The sequence below is a fragment of the Lissotriton vulgaris genome, chromosome 2_1 (genome assembly GCF_964263255.1).
Source record: "Lissotriton vulgaris chromosome 2_1, aLisVul1.2, whole genome shotgun sequence".
Classification (NCBI taxonomy): Eukaryota; Metazoa; Chordata; class Amphibia; order Caudata; family Salamandridae; genus Lissotriton; species Lissotriton vulgaris.
In genome coordinates this window covers 1,397,559,372-1,397,577,796 of record NC_141687.1, presented here as the reverse complement: position 1 = coordinate 1,397,577,796, position 18,425 = coordinate 1,397,559,372, and the positions used below count along the sequence as shown (strand labels likewise).

General features: G+C 44.3%; 1 protein-coding gene across 3 annotated transcripts in view; it reads right to left on the bottom strand.

The window, feature by feature from the left end:
• Positions 1-13,357: 13,357 nt before the first annotated feature.
• Positions 13,358-18,425, bottom strand: part of LOC147732646 (zinc finger protein 425-like) — a 254,029-nt gene continuing 248,961 nt past the window's right edge. For 2 of the 3 annotated variants that reach the window (XM_086957157.1, XM_086957158.1), the window contains one exon: positions 13,358-16,632. In XM_086957157.1, the coding sequence (XP_086813283.1) occupies positions 15,956-16,632 (677 nt within the window). In that variant the 3' untranslated portion in view covers positions 13,358-15,955. The remainder of the gene's footprint in view (positions 16,633-18,425) is intronic. The other variant, XR_015308481.1, reaches the window with a different exon arrangement.

Genomic DNA, 18,425 nt, shown 5'->3' with positions numbered 1-18,425 from the left:
GGCGGTTTAGAGATGGATACTATTTGAGCATCGAACCAACCCTGAGGATTCGAATGGTCGCAGAACAGAACCTGGCTACATGCAAATTAGTCTGTCCCTGGCCCAGTGCATCATGGGAACAGGGCAGACCAAACTACCAAGCCAATTCTTTTACTGGAAAGGAAAAAAGCTTCCGGGGACCGGTTTCTGGCATTCCAGCCGTCTTCGGCCCGGCTTGCTTGAATCCTGATGGTGCAGTGAGCAAGGGACTCATGTCTGAGTATACCCTTCCACGCTTATGGTGGACAAAACGATTCAGAAAAGGGGGTGGTGATGGACAGAGTTTCTGAATAAAGCAGAATACTCCTACCCAGTCAACAGATCAGGGCTTGATCCATCACCGTTTTTTAGCTCACTGCACCATCCCAGCTCAGAAGCCGGGAGGGAAAGGCGGTCCGCAAAAGGGGCCCACTGGCAGAGGGGTGATGGGAAAGACAAACCGGGTCATGCGGTCCTGGAAGGTGCTGGTGCAGAAGGTGCTGGGGCACCAGATCCCCCGTGGCAGGGCGCCCCAAGCCCCCAACAGAGAAGAGCAGAGCAAACCCTCAAAGGGAAGCAGCAGCTCCCTCCCACCAGAGCCCTGGTGAAGAACCTCCAAAAGATGATTCGCGGGGAAATGAGCAGCCAGATCACCAATGCGCAAAATTCCCACAGCCGTGGAAACAGCGCGAGCGAATGCCGCACCAGCATCCATAGGGCCCCACGGTGGGGAAAGCAGCTCCTCTGTTGGTGACGGCTGTAAGCTAAGGTGGCCATCCCCTAAGCCAATCGGAGTGGGAAAGGGCCAGGTCCGGAAGGGAGAAAGAGGCGCAGAGGAGTGGGGACCTGTGGTTCCTCTGGCGCAAACCGTGGCCGCGGTGAGGAGCCGGCCTTTGATGATGTCGGGGAAAAAGCCACGAGGCAGCGGCCTGTCTCCGGCGAGGATGACACCAGCAGGCGACCAGCCTCCGGGGAAGAGGGGACGTCCAAAGACGAGTCCATGACCTGACGCCTGTCCGGTGCCGTAGAATCCGCAACCTGGAGCAGGGCGTCGTCGTAGTCCAGCACCACCGGAGACGCCGGACAGGCCTCCGCCACATCAAACAGCACCGGAGACCGGTGCGGGGACGGAGTTGAGGCGGCTAAAGGGACAGCACAGGAACAGCGCCGGCTCGACCATCAACGAGGCAGCCGCATGCGTGGAGGGATGAGAGGCACCCGGGGAGTGGGGAGGAGCCCGCTGCCAACCTTGACCCATTAGTGGACGAGAGGGGCCCGCCGAGCCCCATAGTGGCGCCAAAGCCGACTCGACCTCCTGCGAGGCAGCCGCCTGCGCAGAGGGACAAGAGGGACCCGGGGAGTGACAAGGAAACCCCTGCCAGCTTCAACCCATGAGGGGATGAGAGGGGCCCGCCGACCCCTGTGGCGCCGTCAAGGCCGACTCGACCTCTGAGGCGGCCGCCTGCATGGAGGGGCGAGAAGGGTCTGGTGAGAGATGAGGGGTCCCCCGCCAGCCTCGACCCATGATGGGACGAGGGGGTCCGCCGACCCCTGTGGCCCCGCGAGGGCCAGCAGCTGCCGGCGCCGTAGCAGCGTCACCTCGGCCTTAGACAGGATCACCTTGTCAAAGGGCTGAGAGGGGCTCAGGGATGCGACCCGAGCCCCGGGGACCTGCTGTGACACCACATGGACTCCCGTAGGAGTTTGCGGCGAAGCCGGGCCGCCGTGGTCCAAAGGAGGAACCCCCGAAGGACCACACCCCAAAGGCACCACATCCTCCAAGCCTGGATTCGAACCAGCCGGCGCCGGGGCTGGAGCCACCGGTGACGCCGTGGAAGGCACCGCACAGCGCAAGGGCTCCGCTGACATCGCAGGAGCCATATGTCTCCATCTGGCCTCTCGACGCCCCCTCACTGGGAAACGGTGGGTAGGGGGACGATACGCGGGGCGCATCACCTGCGGAGAGCCCACGCCCCCAACAGGCCGGAAACCAACCCTCGGGGACAAACTGCAACACTTACCGACAGGGGAGCGTTGCTCTTGCGGCACAGGAGAGGGACGAGGACGATGACTATGACGGCTGCTTCGAAAACCTTCCGCAGAAGCTGATCAAGGTGACGAAGCCGACCTGGACATGCAAGCCGAGAGAAGTTTCATCTGGTGCTCCCGCCGCGACTTTGGCTTCAACCGTTGGCACGCCTTGCAGTCAGTGGAGCAAGTGATCTTCCCCCAAACACCACATGCAAATGAGGTGAGGGTCCGTCGCTGACATCAGGCGTCCATAAGACTAACACGTTTTAAATCCTGAATGCATCCACACACTGTTCCTACGGAGCACACGCAAAAGCAAAGGGAAAGGCCTAAACAGGCCCAGAGCACAAACCGGATCCGCGTTGCACGCGGAAGAGGAAAAAACTGATTTCGGCGCGCCGGGGTGGGCTTATGTGACCTCGCTGACGTCAAGCCCCCGGGCGTCAGCATGCAGAGATGCTGGGAAAATAAAAAATTTCCGGATCCAGTCTCACGCCTGGGGATAACTCTACGTTATGGAATCTGCGGGTAGTAGTCTCTATCAGATGTAATCTTTACAATGTCAGTGGATCATACAGCCATAAACAACTAATCGGATTATCTCACTGACTTATTAATATACACTTATAAGGATTAGAGTGAATCTAAGCAACCGCTGTTCATGCTTCCGGATTAAGTAAAAAAAAGATAAGCACAAGGTAGCATTCTTTGAATATCGAAATAGCATTTTCAAGTTTTTTTTCCAGTTCATATAGTGCAAATTTAGTTTGAAGGCATTAGAGTACTTTAGAAGAGAACCATACCAGGTAAAACATTTTTAGGCACAGGGAAAAAAGTAGGCCTGGGCGGTGAACATCGCTCAGTTTGCGGAGTTTTCTGCACTCCGCGGAGCATGCGAATGCAGAAAACTCCGCTTTGCGATGTGCAGCGGAGTTTTTTCCGTTAGTTTGCAAGCGCGAACTGCCGCTAGGGTAGAATTTCTACTCGAGCAGCAGGAATACCAGCACAAACTGCAGTTCGCACTGCACTCCGCCACTCGCTGAACTTCCGCAGAGTTTTTGAGTAACTTTGCAGAGTTCCGCGTAGTAAAACTCCGCAAACTACGCCCAGGCCTAGAGAAAAGTTGATTTACTCAGAGTCACAGGATGTTGAGCCATGGCTGGTATTCAGAACAATTGAATGAATGAAAAGTAATTTGTATAGAGCAGCTACTACTTCATAAGAAGAATTCTGGTGCTTTGTTTTGACAAGGTCAGCAGCTTTAGCTACAAGGTCACATCCTCCTCTCCTCAGAGTTCACGGCCTTTTAGCATAAATCACCACCAGACTTGGAAACAAAATACACGGATTTAAACTGATAAAATATCACAACTCTGCATTGAACTGAAATAATGGCAATATATTGGAAATCTGTAAAGCTACCCAAATCTAGATTTTTGCGTAGCGTCTCACGAATTTAGATCCCTAAAACCTGGGTGGGGTCGGGGGTAACAGACTACTAGTTTTCTTGGAGGAAGGGGTTGCCTAGCAGCAGTGCTTGGAATCTGAAGGGTAGTGTCCCACTGCTTCCCATTAGGAAGGGTAGTAATCCAACATTAACCATAAAGCATTTCAGTCTTAAATAATAATTTTACTCTTCCTGTGTGCTTAATTGCAGCTATTACAGAGCTCTGCCTGCACCTGCAAGACTGCCTCCCAGTATTAAATATATTCCATTCTTCCTTTGCAACAGCCCCCACATTCCCTACTGGTGTGCACTCCATCCTGGCACTTTAGAGCGAAAGACCACAGGATGTAATTGTAATCCCCCACTTCATGAGATGAAACACTCTCACAATACATCTGGTCATTTCAGTTGGTGCCACTAGGGGAGTGAGATAGACATTTAAGTGCCTGGACTTTCTGTGCAGTGCTGGATACTCCGTAAAGGGCAAATTGTTTGGCTTCCGTACTGTCACGTCCTCCCTAGCCTGGGTACACGGAAATGAATACGACACACACAGAACTTAGTATTACACGTCTTTATTCCTGTGCGTGTGACTGCGAACTCAACGTTCTAAACATAAACTCTATTCACCACCCAAACACTTACATTGTATTTCTATGGAGTCCATCAGGAACCAAAGGGGTCCCGTCACTACACCTCCCCCTTTGTTAAATAATTTTTTTAACAGATACACACATTAAATCGTCGTAGAGCTCTGAAAAAATGCGCAGATTGTGTCCTCTGAGGTTGGGAAGAGAGAAGCGAGGCGTCCAAGACTGGCACTGGTGATGTAGGGACAGACACAGTCAAGGGGTTCTCTACAGTCTCAATCGAACCAGTCTCATCTCTGACATCAGGTACTGGTGAATGATGAGGCAGATGCTTGAAGTGTGAAGAGTCTTGAGTAATACACTTTCCAGGACAGTGAGCAGGCACCATGTGTCCATTAATAGTCCCAACTTCGTAAGGGTGAGCATCAAAGGTAACATCAGATTTGCATTTTCTCTGCTGTCGCACCAATACTGGATCACCTTCAGTGAAAGTAATGTTTGGCACATCAACGCTTCGGGGCATATGCTTTCCTCTTTTGCTTACGGCAAAAGTCTGTTTCACCAAGGTCACATCTGTTGTAGATTTTCTGTTGATCCATTGTGGTAACTTGGTCGTCATGGCTCTCCCGAACATCAAGGTGGCAGGACTTTCACCCTTCGTTGAATGAGGAACATGGAGAGCGGACTTCAGATCAAGATTCTCCAATGTAACACGCTCGACAGTCTTTTTAAGTGTGCTCATAAAGATTTTGACAACACCATTTCCTTGTGGCCAAAGAGGTGTACTTTCTGATACTTCACATTGAGACGATTAAGAAAATCACTGAATTCTCAACTGTTGAATGGTGGATTATTGCCATACTTTGATTTGAAGGAACACCCGATGTTGCAAAAATGCCATCTAACCTCTCGATGACTCTTCCCTGAGTGGTCAAAGAGAGACCTTCTACAAATAGGAAATGAGAGTATTCATCGATGACCACCATCAGGTGATGTCCATTGTCAGGAGGACCAAAGAAATCAACAGGTATTCTCTCCTACACATATTAGGCAAATCAGACATATTCAAGGCATGTTGAGTGGTTTTGGGAGATAAACAATTGTACAAATTATAGGCCTTCAATTCTCTCGTAATGATAAGAAAACCAAACTCAATCTTGGTGAGCTCGTCTTGTGTTCCAAAATGTCCTTCAATTATTAGTTGTTTCTACAAACTCTGGTGACAATTCTTGAACCTTGTTAGACAATACCTTCTTGAGTAACGGACAGTTTATCTGTCACATTTTTGAACTTTTGATATTCGTTGTCACATGTTAGAGATGAAATGTGATGTTTCCAAGATTGATATGCAATAATGTGTTTTAGCATCAACATGTAACTATCTTTGCTAATTGCAGCAATTATTTGTTCTAACGAAATAACAGGTGTATTGGACCTTACGATGAAGTTAATGTAGGTTTTGGCCGCTTTGGAAGGTTTACCAGGGCATCGTACTGGCACTCGTGAAAAATAGTCAGCAGGGCTTTGATCTTTCCCTGGTTGATGCATGATAGTATAGTAATATTCCTGTAGTTGCAAACCTCAACGTTCATTTCTAAGAGGCATCTTGGCGTTTGGGTTGCCAAAGATTGTAAGCAATGCTTGATGATCCGTTACAAGAGTGAAAGATTTTCCATCTAAGAATATGTGGTAATGTTCACAAGCGAACACCATTGCTAAGCTTTCTTTCTCTGGTTGCGTAAAGGCATGTTCAGTTTGGGACATACATTGGGTGTCCACTATGCTGGGCAAGGATCACACCCAACCCGACCGGGCCAGCGTCAACAACAACCATTGTATGAAGTTTTGGATCAGAGTAGGCCAATTCAGTGTGTTCTCAACCACATGCTGGATTTTATTTAAACTGTGTTCGCATTCGTGCAGCCAGTAAAATGAAGCATTTCTTTTTTATAAGTCTCTTAAAGAAGCACTTACTGTGGCAAAGTCATGTATGTATCGGGAAAAGTAACTGTCCATGCCAAGGCCTTAATGTAACATGGTCACATCTTGTGGGGGATTGGTGTCGAACAAAGCTTGTTTTTTAACTGCCTCTGGCATCATAACCCCAACAGAAAGAATATTGCCTAAGAATCTAAGTTTTGTAGAACTCATATTTCTCAGCATTCAAAGTTAAAGCTACATCAGCAAGTAAATGACACTTGTGTAGGAGCTTTATCATGTTTCTCTTGTGCAGCTCCAAAAACGAATATGCCATCACTGTAATTAAAAGCACTCATGGCAGGTTGTATGATACGTTAAATAACATCTTGGAAATGTTTAGTAGCTGATGACACACCAAAACGTAATCGTTTATACCTGAACAAACCAACAAGGGTAGAAAAGGTGATCATGCACATGCAATTTTCTTCGAGTTCCAATTGATGATACCCTTTGTTCAGATTAAGGAGAGAAGACTTTAGCACCATTTACCTGTGTGATCATGTCGGCAATATGTGGACCGGGATGTCGTTCTCTTTCAATTGCCTTGTTGACTTAACGCATAATCAACACAGATGCGTACAGCTCCTTCACTGTCCTTTTTGGAAACTACCACTATTGGCAAAACCCACAGAGTTGGACCTGTAAATCACTCAACAATATCATGCTTTAGTAATGTCTCTAACTCTAACAGGTTCTTGTAGTTGAAATGCAATTCATCTATGTCTTGAGCAACAGGACGAACATCCTCATCTCATTGATATGCAGTTGCACTTTCATGGTCTAATGTTATCCCGATCCAAGAAACAATGACGAGAACTGGCTTACTATTTCATGATGAGCATTCATATTGTAGTTCACAGATATCAGTCCCATATCAGCAACAGTATTGAAACCGAGTAAACAGGCTTGATGCAGTAACTTAAAGTACATGAATGGGTGCTTGCACTTTTGCTTTTATGGTTGCTACAAATTACCTGAACTCTTTTATGGCGTTGATGCAGCCCATGTATACATTTTAGTCTTTGTTGGTGTGAGACGGGGCAATAGATACAGTTTATTGTATCACTCCTCAGGAATGATGATTATTGATACACCACTGCCGCGGAGTGACAACCAATCGTGTCACCGGATTTTATTAGCCCCCGAGTACAAATCTAAGGGGCGGCACGATATTCTCAACAGATCAAATCTGCTGAAATTAGCAGAAGCCATACCGGGGCTAGTGGGCCTGGATACGAATAACATCAAATCCATTGAATTTATTCCCCCACGAGGAAACCAACCCTCTGAGGTCACTGTTGTTACTTTCACGCAGGCAGGATGGGCAGGAGCCTTTCTCGAACACAAGGCGACACTGCGGAATTGGGGGATTAGAGTGCACCCTTACTCAACGCCAGGGTATCCAACCACGCTGCTATCAGGCGCAACTACATCCAACAAGCCGGCCTGCACTAAAAATACAGAGCATGGGAGGCCGTTCTCTGTTTTAAAAAATGCCTCAGGGCCGGATACAGAACTTAAATGCCCTGAAACAGCGGCGAGAAGCAATGAACCAGACCACGCCTGGGGATGGCTGCCAGCAGTGTTGGCCACAAAAAGTAGAATCTGACCACCTGCGACAAGACCATTAGCAAAAACACACAACTCACTAAAACCACTCCCTTTGCCAGGGGCACAACAGCACAATGGGGCCAGTGGCAAGGGGGAGCCCCTTTTCTCACTGTGCTCATGTAACATTTGTGGCCTACACCAAAAAATCCTAAATGAAGACACCATGTCCTTCCTGGGGGAACACGTGGCAGTTGCCCTGCAGGAGACATGGGAGCTAGAGGGTCGCCCCATTGAAGGATTCATTGAATTTCGGAAGCAGGCTCTGAGGGATAGCCGCTTCGGCCACCCTAAAGGCGGGCTCTCCATATACATATCCAACAATCTAAAAGGCGAACTGAGTCAACTTAACTTGAAAGAAGACTGGCTACTGAGGGTCAAAATTAAACTACAGAACATACAGCGATTGCTCCTACTTATAAATGTGTATATCAATCCTAACACCCGCACAAAAAAAGACCACCTGGCCAGATTTTGCGAAACCATGAACGATATAGCTACAGATTATCCCAACTCGGAGCGCATCATCACTGGAGACTTTAACACGAACCTTTTCCACGGGAGTACAGCAGTCTCAGAAGGCCCCAATCCGACCAGTATTATTGAGGATGTCCCCCAATCTAAACCTCCCATGCAAATTTCCAATACACTAGGCGAGACCACTGTGTTAAGACTTTACAACGCAGGATATCTGGTGGTGAATGGAAGATCAGCAAGCGATTCCCCCCCAAACTGGACCTGGTCAAATGGAAGAACAAAATCCTACCTGGATTTCGCTATTTGCAACTCGGATTTCCTGTCCAATTTGACCAGCTTCTCCGTTCTGCCAAGACTTGAGAGCGACCACAGACCATTGGTCGTTTCCTTTGCCACAAACTTAATTCTCCACAAAAAGGCACCATTCACATACAAAGGAATACATTCCGACAACCTAAAACGCCTGAAATGGAATGAGTCTAACGGACAGTGTATCCTAAAAACAAGCAAGGATTTTATTACGTGTGCTCTTGTTCAAATGGCCTCCCCAACAGCAATATGGTCGCAGTTATGTACACATTTGATCAGACTTTATCCAGCAACAAGGCAGGGCCTTAACCGCACCCCACCAGTAGGAGCAACAGCACTGGCCATGATACAAACATTAAAAAGAACGAGAAACAACGCACTGAGGTTGCTCTTAAAATCTCCAGAGAACAGCAACCTCCTTGACACATATCGTCATGCCCAAAAGGCATTTAGGAGGGCAGTTACCCAAGAGAGAAAGGACCAGGAATCTGAATTCTGGGTTAAACTGGTATGGGAAAGTAAACGACAAAACTCAAAGTCATTTTGGTCACTTATCAACAATATCGATCGAACCACAACATCATTCGGATCAGCGAACATTCAGGAAGCAGACTGGATCTTGTACCTAACAGAGCATTTCCAGGCACAAGATAACCCTGACAGCCCTGGATTAACATGGGTTTCTGACACTGGCATGGGTGCAATACCGAATCCTTCACTCGATCAAATGCAGGGGCCTTCCTCATTTGAGGAACTGTCTGAAGAAAGAGTAGTCAAAGCTCTTACCAAAGGAAGACAAGATGGAGCACCAGGCCCGAATGGCCTGCCGCAGAGGCTATTCAAGTCCGATGTCCCTTTCTGGTCCAAAGTGCTACTAAACCTTTTTAACTACACCCTGACCTACCAAACCATCCCGGATTCTTGGAGAGGTGCTATTATCCATCCCATCTATAAAGCCGGTCCACGAGGCAACCCAAACAACTACAGATTAATTGCCTTGTTGGACATAGAGGCAAAACATTTTGCAGGCCTCATTTTGGAGGATCTGAGACAATGGGTAAAGGATAAAAATCTGATTCCTTTCAATCAAACAGGATTTGTTGCCAAATCAGGAACAATGACAAACTTACTGGCAACCTCCACCATCATTGACAAAGCCCTCACAAATTCCAGGTCGATTATTTGCTGCTTTGTCGACTTCAAAGCAGCATTTGACAGGGTGCCTAGGGTAGCGCTGTGGCAAAAACTGAAGCAGTGGGGAATCCCAGACAACATCTTGAACCCCATCATTCTGCTGTACTCTAATACATGGGTCCGAGTGAAGCTAGGGTCTGGCACGTATCTCTCCCGGAAAATCTGGACCTCTCGTGGAGTCAAACAGGGATGCGTGCTGGCTCCCCTTCTCTTCAATCTATTCATTGCGGACCTATCAAGCACCCTAGAGGAAGTAATCAGTCATCCACCAAAAGTAGGAGGCACGGCATTATGCAATCTTTTATATGCCGACGACTTGGCACTGTTCAGTTTCACCAGAGTGGGGCTACAGAGACTTCTGGACGCCTTAACGCAATACACGGCTAACAACCAGTTAGAAATTAACATGAAAAAACTATGGTTGTCCCGTTTGGCAAAAAACGCTACAGAGGTGGAGGCTGGACAATAAACAAAGAAAGCATTTTAATCGGCCAATCGTATAAATACTTAGGGGTCCATTTGGACTCCAGGGGCAGTTTTACTAAACAGAGCACTGTGATTGCAGCGAAGGCAACAGCGTTAATGATATCCCTGGCTAAATTATCGAGGAGACTCTCTGGCCCCACGGTTTTGCCCTTACTGGAAGTGCTTAGAGCAAAGATCGGGCCCACTCTTTCGTATGGTATAGAGATCTTCAAGGGAAAAATGAACAATTCCCTAAACAAACTGACAACCAAACTCTATAAGAAATTGCTTCACCTGCCAAGGTCCTCTTCGCCAGCACAGGTCAGACTAGAGCTGGGCCTAACAAACTATGAATCCTCTAATGTTGGCTCATATCTTAATCTGATCCACAAACTAAGGAAGGCAGAAGCTGGTACCTTGGAACTCCTGGTCTGGAATGAAACTAGTGTGAGCAATCCGGGAGGAACTTACGGTCGCCTCCTAAATGACTATATCCAACAAACGTCTGCTGCAGACCTCTGGGCCCTCAACCCAAGCCAGACTGACTTCAAAAACACAATTAAAAAAGTCATAAGACTGAAATCCCTGATCATGGACAAAGCTCTCCTTGCGAAACGTAGCCATGCTTGGGCAGTAGCCAACTCCTATAAACGACTTCATCCGGTAAATTATCTGTCAATAACATTTTCTTATCATCTAAAGCGATGTCTGATCGCCCCAAGACTGGGAGACTGGCGCTTCCTACAAAATTTCCCTGCATGGCGTCAAAAAAAGGTTGATCAAACGTGCAGAGGGTGTGGGTCAGCAAACGAAACTTTTTTGCACGTGCTTTGTATATGCCCCTTCTTCATTTCCCAACGGAGACGTCTACTCAGGCCGGAATGGAACAGGCTGGGAGTTCAGACTTGCAGACACGCCATTACTGCTGCTCTGTCCTTAGAGAACACTGACTTAAACATAAAACTGGCCAAATTTGTTCAGTATGCCTACAGACTCTTAGAAAAAGTGGACCACTGTGCAGAATAATGTGCATCTAACTCTACCTGCATTGTCCGGGAGTGCTAATTTCTAAATTGACGTTGCAGTAAGCACTGATAAGAAAGCCACATTGCACTCTGTTTTTATTTTTTTCATTTTTTCATTTCTTTTAAGTTGTAAGATTGTATTAATGTGCTGGAAGAATCTTTTAAAGATATGTTTTTATATATCTAAATAAAGAAAGTTTACTACTGAGACACACCACTGTCAATAATAAAGGGTATGGAACAACCGTTTAATTCTAGTGTCGTTTTTGGACGATATTTGAATGACTTTTGTGATTTTACTCATTGGCTTTCCTTTGACTCTTATTTTTCTCTGCATGTGGCCAGTCCGACATGCGCATGTTTTTCTGAGGTAAACATCGACACTGCATATCAGTCTTATTCAGTGTCGCTTGACAATGAAACTGAAGAACTCTTGAAGATTTAGACAATGATCGACACAGTTAAGTGTTGCTTTGTCTCAGTAGATGTTGCTGCTTGGCCTTGTGATCGTGTGTAGAACATTGCTTCTGGAACATTCAGGCGTTCATTTTCTTTTCCAGTCTTGATGCACTTCGACTTGCACACCATTAAAAAAATTGTTCTCCTTCCCACAGCCTTTGCACCAATAGCGGGACATTTACATTTGTGTGGAAATTAAAATCCACATCTAATGCACAGTTTCTTTTTCGTCAAAGACATCACTTTGTGCCCTTCAGTTTTGTGCTTATACTTACTTTTCATTTTCACAACTGACTCATTCTGGGAACCTCTGGACTTCATGTCATCAGCTGGTCAATCAGATGGGAAAGGGAGCTATATGCCCTTGACCAACTTTCATACTGCATGTTTTTAGGCATAATGGTAATGTTGAACACACCGGTGGAGAGGGATAGGGATGGCCATAGGGGAGGGCATGTTTTGCAATCTGATGGGTGTTTTGCTCGAACGACTCAATAGCACATGGACTAACAAAAAAAACATGCTAGTCTGAAACTGTAAAGCGGGCACTGTATACTATAAAGAGATAAGTATGTGAGGAAAATGGAGGACGATAATATTGAGTTTTTTACATATGCCGTGACCAAAGAAATGTGTAATTGAGAAATCGAGTATTGAACCAATTGCATTGATGTGAAGCAAATGTATGTTGTTTGTTGGGTGAAAATCAATAAAACATTTTTTTTAAAAATCAGCTGGCCAATCAGCATGTTCCTCAGTTCTGGCAGCCATGAGGCCTCGCTCCAGACTAATGGTTTCTCTTAGTATTAGTCGTCTAAATGGATCTAAGAACATCTATTCCTTGCTTCTTCATCAATGAATTCATTAAACTAACAGTGTTTGATGAGAGTATCAAGTCTCTCAACAAATGAATTGATTGTTTCACCAGCTTTCAGTCGATCCGGACAAAAAATATATCTTTCGTGATTGACATTTGTCATCGGATTGAACTTGAGATTTAATGCAGCTTTGATTTGACGGTATGCAACTTCTGTGATTTGTGGTAATTTCTTGATTACCTCTTTTATTCCTTCGGCGGCAAGGTTTTTGAGATATTTGACAATCTTTTTGTTATATGTCTCTTCTAGTGCATCAATGAAATCAAACGTTTCTATCCAGGCAGACATTCTATCATCAATATTCTGCTTTCTATGAAGGTGTTGGCTGTGTATCTCACACCCCTTGCTACTGTTGTGGAAAGTATTACCTGCTTTATAGTAAATACTGGTTTCGTTTTTTGTACCTTTTTTTCACGCTTCTGCATGGTCCCTAGTTTTCACTGCCGTTAGCACAGTTCCGTATTTGGCTACTTTCGCAGCTTCTGTCGCTTTTCTGTACCTGGTTGTTTCCACCTTCACAGTTAGAGTCCATACAATTTACAGCTCAATGTTGCGTAGTGGTGCAGTATCTCTTTCACACCCTTAGTAGCAAATTTCTCACAAAAAGTGAGTAAAAGTCTCAGTGAGGCTTTCGTTACCGTCAAATGCTTCACAGTGGTTGGAGTGGTGCTTTGGATTCCACATACGCCAAACGTCAATCTTCACTTCGACTGAGGCACATGTGGCAAGAACAAGCAGTTTGCGGGACAAGGGCAACTTCTCTGGGAGAGCACTGTCAACCTTCGTGTTACGTATCCTCTATCTCGTCATCAGTTGTAGCATCCTCCCCAGCCTGGGTACTTGTAAAGTTCTAAATGAATACGCCACACACAGAGCTTAGTATTACACATCTTTATTCCAGTGCGTGTACGGGCTAACTCAACGTTATAGGTAATAACTCTATTCACCACACCTGAACACTTATGTCATAGTTCTAAAGAGTCCATTAGGAACCAAAAGGGTCCCATCATTGCTAACTCACAGCACACTACACAGAGGTGTGCATGCACAAATGGACTAATGCATCAACCCGATCTCTTCCCCTTTTTCTCTACATTAGCCTCAGCTGCTGCATCATTCCCCTTCAACTCAGAGATTATTTCCTGTAATTATTCAGTAAATGAATTGACCATACCAAACAAATCCATGTGAGCCTGATTCATAAAGGGCCTCTGATCTCGTGGCAAAGGCCCTGCAGTTGTGGGGGAGTCTCCGCACTTAGGGCGAAATCTCTGCAATGAGAAATCTCATTGCGGAGATTCTGCCTTGATTGCAAAGACTGCCCCAGAACTGCGGGGCCTCCACCACGAGTGCTGAGGCCCTTTGTGAATCAGGCCCATCATTTCTTGCTCTCATACTCTTACAGTTAGCAGAAATTTTCGCACCAGAGTTCTGGATTAAGTGGTTACTGCAACAGCTGACAAGCAGCTATAAGCACATTTACATTCTGTTATTCCATATGAGAACACAGACTACACATTGTCTTTCTGGTGGAATTGTGGCTCGGCTCACATATAAACTCCGAAATATGTGATCTTGTGCTTCCCAAATTTCCTCAACCATTGACAAGATGGCAGAGACACCTGGTTTTGTTCAGCATTTAGGAAAATCACCTAGTACTGTGACATAAACACTCACTATTGTGCAGCAGATCCTCTGGCTTGCATCAAAATGTGAGCAAGCGACAGAATGAGACAACATTCACCACTTACAAAATATCACAAGCACTCCAACTTAATCACTACATGATTGAATCTTTCAAGAGTTTTGTCGAAATGAATATTCATACACCAGATTAAAGGATTCTGTTATGAAACAAAGAATATTAAACTATTGTAATACTAACTGTTCAAAAGAAATGTATTTGTGGAATTATAAAATGTATAATTCATAAAACACAACATCAGTAATTTTGCATTGATATACTATCTATATCCATGTAATAAGTAACAGTCTGAATGATGCAGTAACACTCAAACTGGCATTCTCTTTTATTGTACACTGTGTTGTTGATATATTTAGCTCAATAGAAATATAAAGGACTATAAATTAATGTAAAATCTTCCGATATCTACATTTGATTCCTGGATCTAATAGAATAGCATTATTTTTTATATTATATTTAACACATTTTAACATGTACAAATAATGCTGTGACATGTAGCAGAAAAACAGCAGGATGCAGTTGCACATCTACACTGGGACTTTGCACTACTGCCCTTTGGAGTGAGGACCCTTTTAGGTACCGTGAAATGTAACAAAAATGCAGTTGAAATGTATGCCATGAATAGAAAAACCCTTTGTCGCATATCGTGTATGTCTTATAAAGTGTGGATAGTGTCAGTAACACAACATCTGGGGGACCCAACCAAAATGTTAGAGTACAGTCATTTAGCCAAACAGAATGATTTACCTGGTGTGAGTGTCCAAAGTATCCCTTCAGTCAACAGGCATAACCCTATTAAAAGGGAAAGCTGAGGAGTTATTCTTTACACTTGAAAGGTCACATTTTCGGTATTGTTTGCCAACTAGAAGGGCACACTTATCCAAGCCCCCAGGAGCCTATATGTACAAGGCAAACCTAAGTAGACGAGTGAAGAAATACACTGAAGCAAACAAGAGCGTAACTACCAGGTGCAAAAATTAAGCAAATGACCTTTGAAAGAGACACATTTTCAAGTTATACCTGAAAAGCATGAGATCAGAGAGGTCAATTAGACTTTGTTCACAAAGATCCGCTGGATCATGCTCCACACGCAGACTGGCTAGCCACCGCTGGAAGAGCCTCTACAACATAAGTTCAAGTATGTTATGCAAGGGGAGCAGAGGTACACCTTTGTTGTGCATGGGTGCTGATTTAGTCGTATAGTGAAAGCTACCAAAATCACAAAAACAGATTTCTGGTGAATAAGTGCTTTATGTGGAGATAGGTGTAAAATGTAAGGTCATTGATATTGAATCAGAACTAATCAACTTCAAATAATTTTACATGATCATTTGAGGATTAGATTTTAAAAAATCTGATCTGATTGCCGCCTGTACAAACAGGATGTGTTACTATTACAGAACATGTATTCTAAAAGACTCCGAGTATAAATGGCTTTGATAATCAGAAATTCTTATGTGATGAGGGAATGGGTTTCAGACTGACCTGGGGTTTCCCAGGAATGAATCAGCTTACCATTTGCAGTAATGATGCCAGTGCTGTTGCAGAAATGCTTTGTAAACATATAGGAAAACCATCATAAAAGTAAAAGGCAAAATCAATGTGTTCAAAAGCATTTCACAAATTAGGAAATCACTACTCCTTTTCAGTATCTAGACGTTGCAAGAACATAGAACAGGGACAAAGGTGGAAGTGTACTGGTTACGTCTAGCAAGGACAAAAGCACCATTTCTTCATGACAGGTCACATAACAATTTTTAAACTTTTAGTTAAACACTTGAATGCTTTTTCCGATGCTGGTTAAGCTCTCCTTTCCAAGTGAAGCTTTTCTCACATTCTGTGCATTTATATGGTCTCTCTCCAGTATGTATTCTTCTATGTGCATTCAGATAATCTTTCCGATTGAATCGTTTATGGCAGAAAGTACATACAAATGGTTTTTCACCACTATGCGTTGTTTGGTGTCTGATAAGATGTGGCATCTGAAAAAAGCTTTTTTCACATTCAGTACATGGGTATGGTCTCACTCCAGAATGTGTGATCATATGTCTAATGAGCTCTCCCTTCAGACTATAGCTTTTGTTGCACTGAGTACATGAGAACATTCTCATATTATGCTGTAAATTTGGGACACTTTTAAGAAACTGTAGATTATTCTGTTTACTTTCCCGTTTATCATATTTTTCTAGTCTACCAAGCTTGGGACTGCCTTGATGAGAACTGAAAGGCGCTGAGTTGATTAAAAGACTTTCACATTGATTAGTTCTCTCGCCTCTAAGTTTTCGATTGCTTACTGGCCCGATGTGGGTTCTACCTTCCGGTCCTTTATAAATATTCTTTTGCACTTTTGCTTTGACTTTTCCCATTGTAAGTTGAGAGAACGAAGTACTTTCACTATATTTTATAGGATGTACAGCTTTTCTTTGTTTGTTCATGATTCCACTGCCTGTAGGAAAATAGTAAGAGTGTGTTATCTTTATGCTTGAAAGAAATAATCACATAAATGCAGTGTTTCCTTTTAAAAAAAATCCAATAAAATATTGCTGAAATTCATCCAAACAACAGAACCAAGTTATTTATTTATTATGCATCATGCTTTTCAAATCTTGGTGATGATACTTTAAAATGGGCAAATTGGAATTTACTCCAGCTGTTAGGGACCATAGGTTTGAGATTTGCAGCATTAAGGGGTGGAAGAGGCTTGGGGACCTGTTTGAGGGAATTGGAGATTCAACCTTTCTTAAACATTAGCTTCCAGCATGGCATCCCAAAATCTGAACAATTTCAGTACACCCAACTTAGACACTTGGCCCTAAATTAAATTTGAGTAATGACTCCTGTCTTGAAAGAGCAAGAAAAGGCTGGTATCGAATATATAAGTTATTAAGCAAGTAGAACATTCACACTAAAACCCCTGGGCAGATCGAATGGGAAAAGAAACTCAATAGAAAATTCTCCCAGAAGAAATTATACAAGAGCTATACTAGAGCCCTCAATATGATGCAAACAGCTATAACCCAAGAAGCACTATGTAGGATTGTCTCTTACTGGTACATAATGCTGCTAAAAAAGGGGGAGTGGCACATAAAATCCCTCAGCTGTGCTGGAGGATGTGCGATACAGATGGTACCTTGATCCACTTTTTTAGAGACTGTCAGACACTACAGCAATACTAGAAAGTGGTTCTAGATATTACAGATTGTACTTTCCAGATGCAGCTTCTAAGGTTCCCCATTTACGTAACACTAAGAGTGGCTAATCCCTAAACCTTCCCTTTGCATTTCACGAGAGAAACGTTAATGTCACTAATGCTCTGTACAGTCAAACACACCATGACTACTTAGTGGGGCAAGTATAGGCCGGCAGGTGAGAAAGACCGGATTCCTCACCTCTGGCACATGCTAGAGATGGAGAATATTGCCAACTTCAATGATAGCACAATGAAGCATTATGATACAAAATGCATGCTGTTGATACAGTATCAATCCTTGGATATGAGACAACTTATCTGTCCCACTTACTTGTGAGCACTGAATAATATGTAACCATGATGAACAACTTACTTACCTTCATAATGCTCTTTCTGGTAGAGAGATTATCTAATCGTAGGTGCCTACCCTTTTTAATATTCCCCAGGTTCCAGAAACTTTTTCAGCAGTACCTCTGCAGGCAGGTAGCTGATGACGTGCAGCTCTGCACAAACGCTGAAATGATGTGCGGAGCTAATATAGATGCCAACCCTAAGCACTGATGCCAGTTACTTTTGAAGCTGTCCATACCCCCGATGCAGAGTTCCAATAACAAATCGGTTGTGACTAGTGAGCAGATCCCTAGACTAAGAATCTTATTAAAGGTTTAAGTCTAATTCGTAGAAAGGGGAGGATGGAAGAGTTGGTGAGCAATGTGCGATTAAATAGAGTCTCTACCACAGAGACCATTACTGAAGGTAAGTAACATCTGATAAAGACTTCAAACAGATTCCTCACCGTTTGAATAGATACCAAAGCTGTACCTATTTGGAAGTGAATGAAACCAGAAAGTCCTGCAGGATTGAGTGTGTGCAATGCCCCTCTGCAAACCTGACTGTCCAGACATTAGTTCTTTGTTAACATATGCAGTGATGCCCATGTAGGTGCCTGGCAGATGTCCAGGACAGGAACTCCACATGCCAACACAGTCGAAACGTTGACTTCTGTTACTCTCAATAACAAGCATACACGACTGAGATTAGTTTTCAGC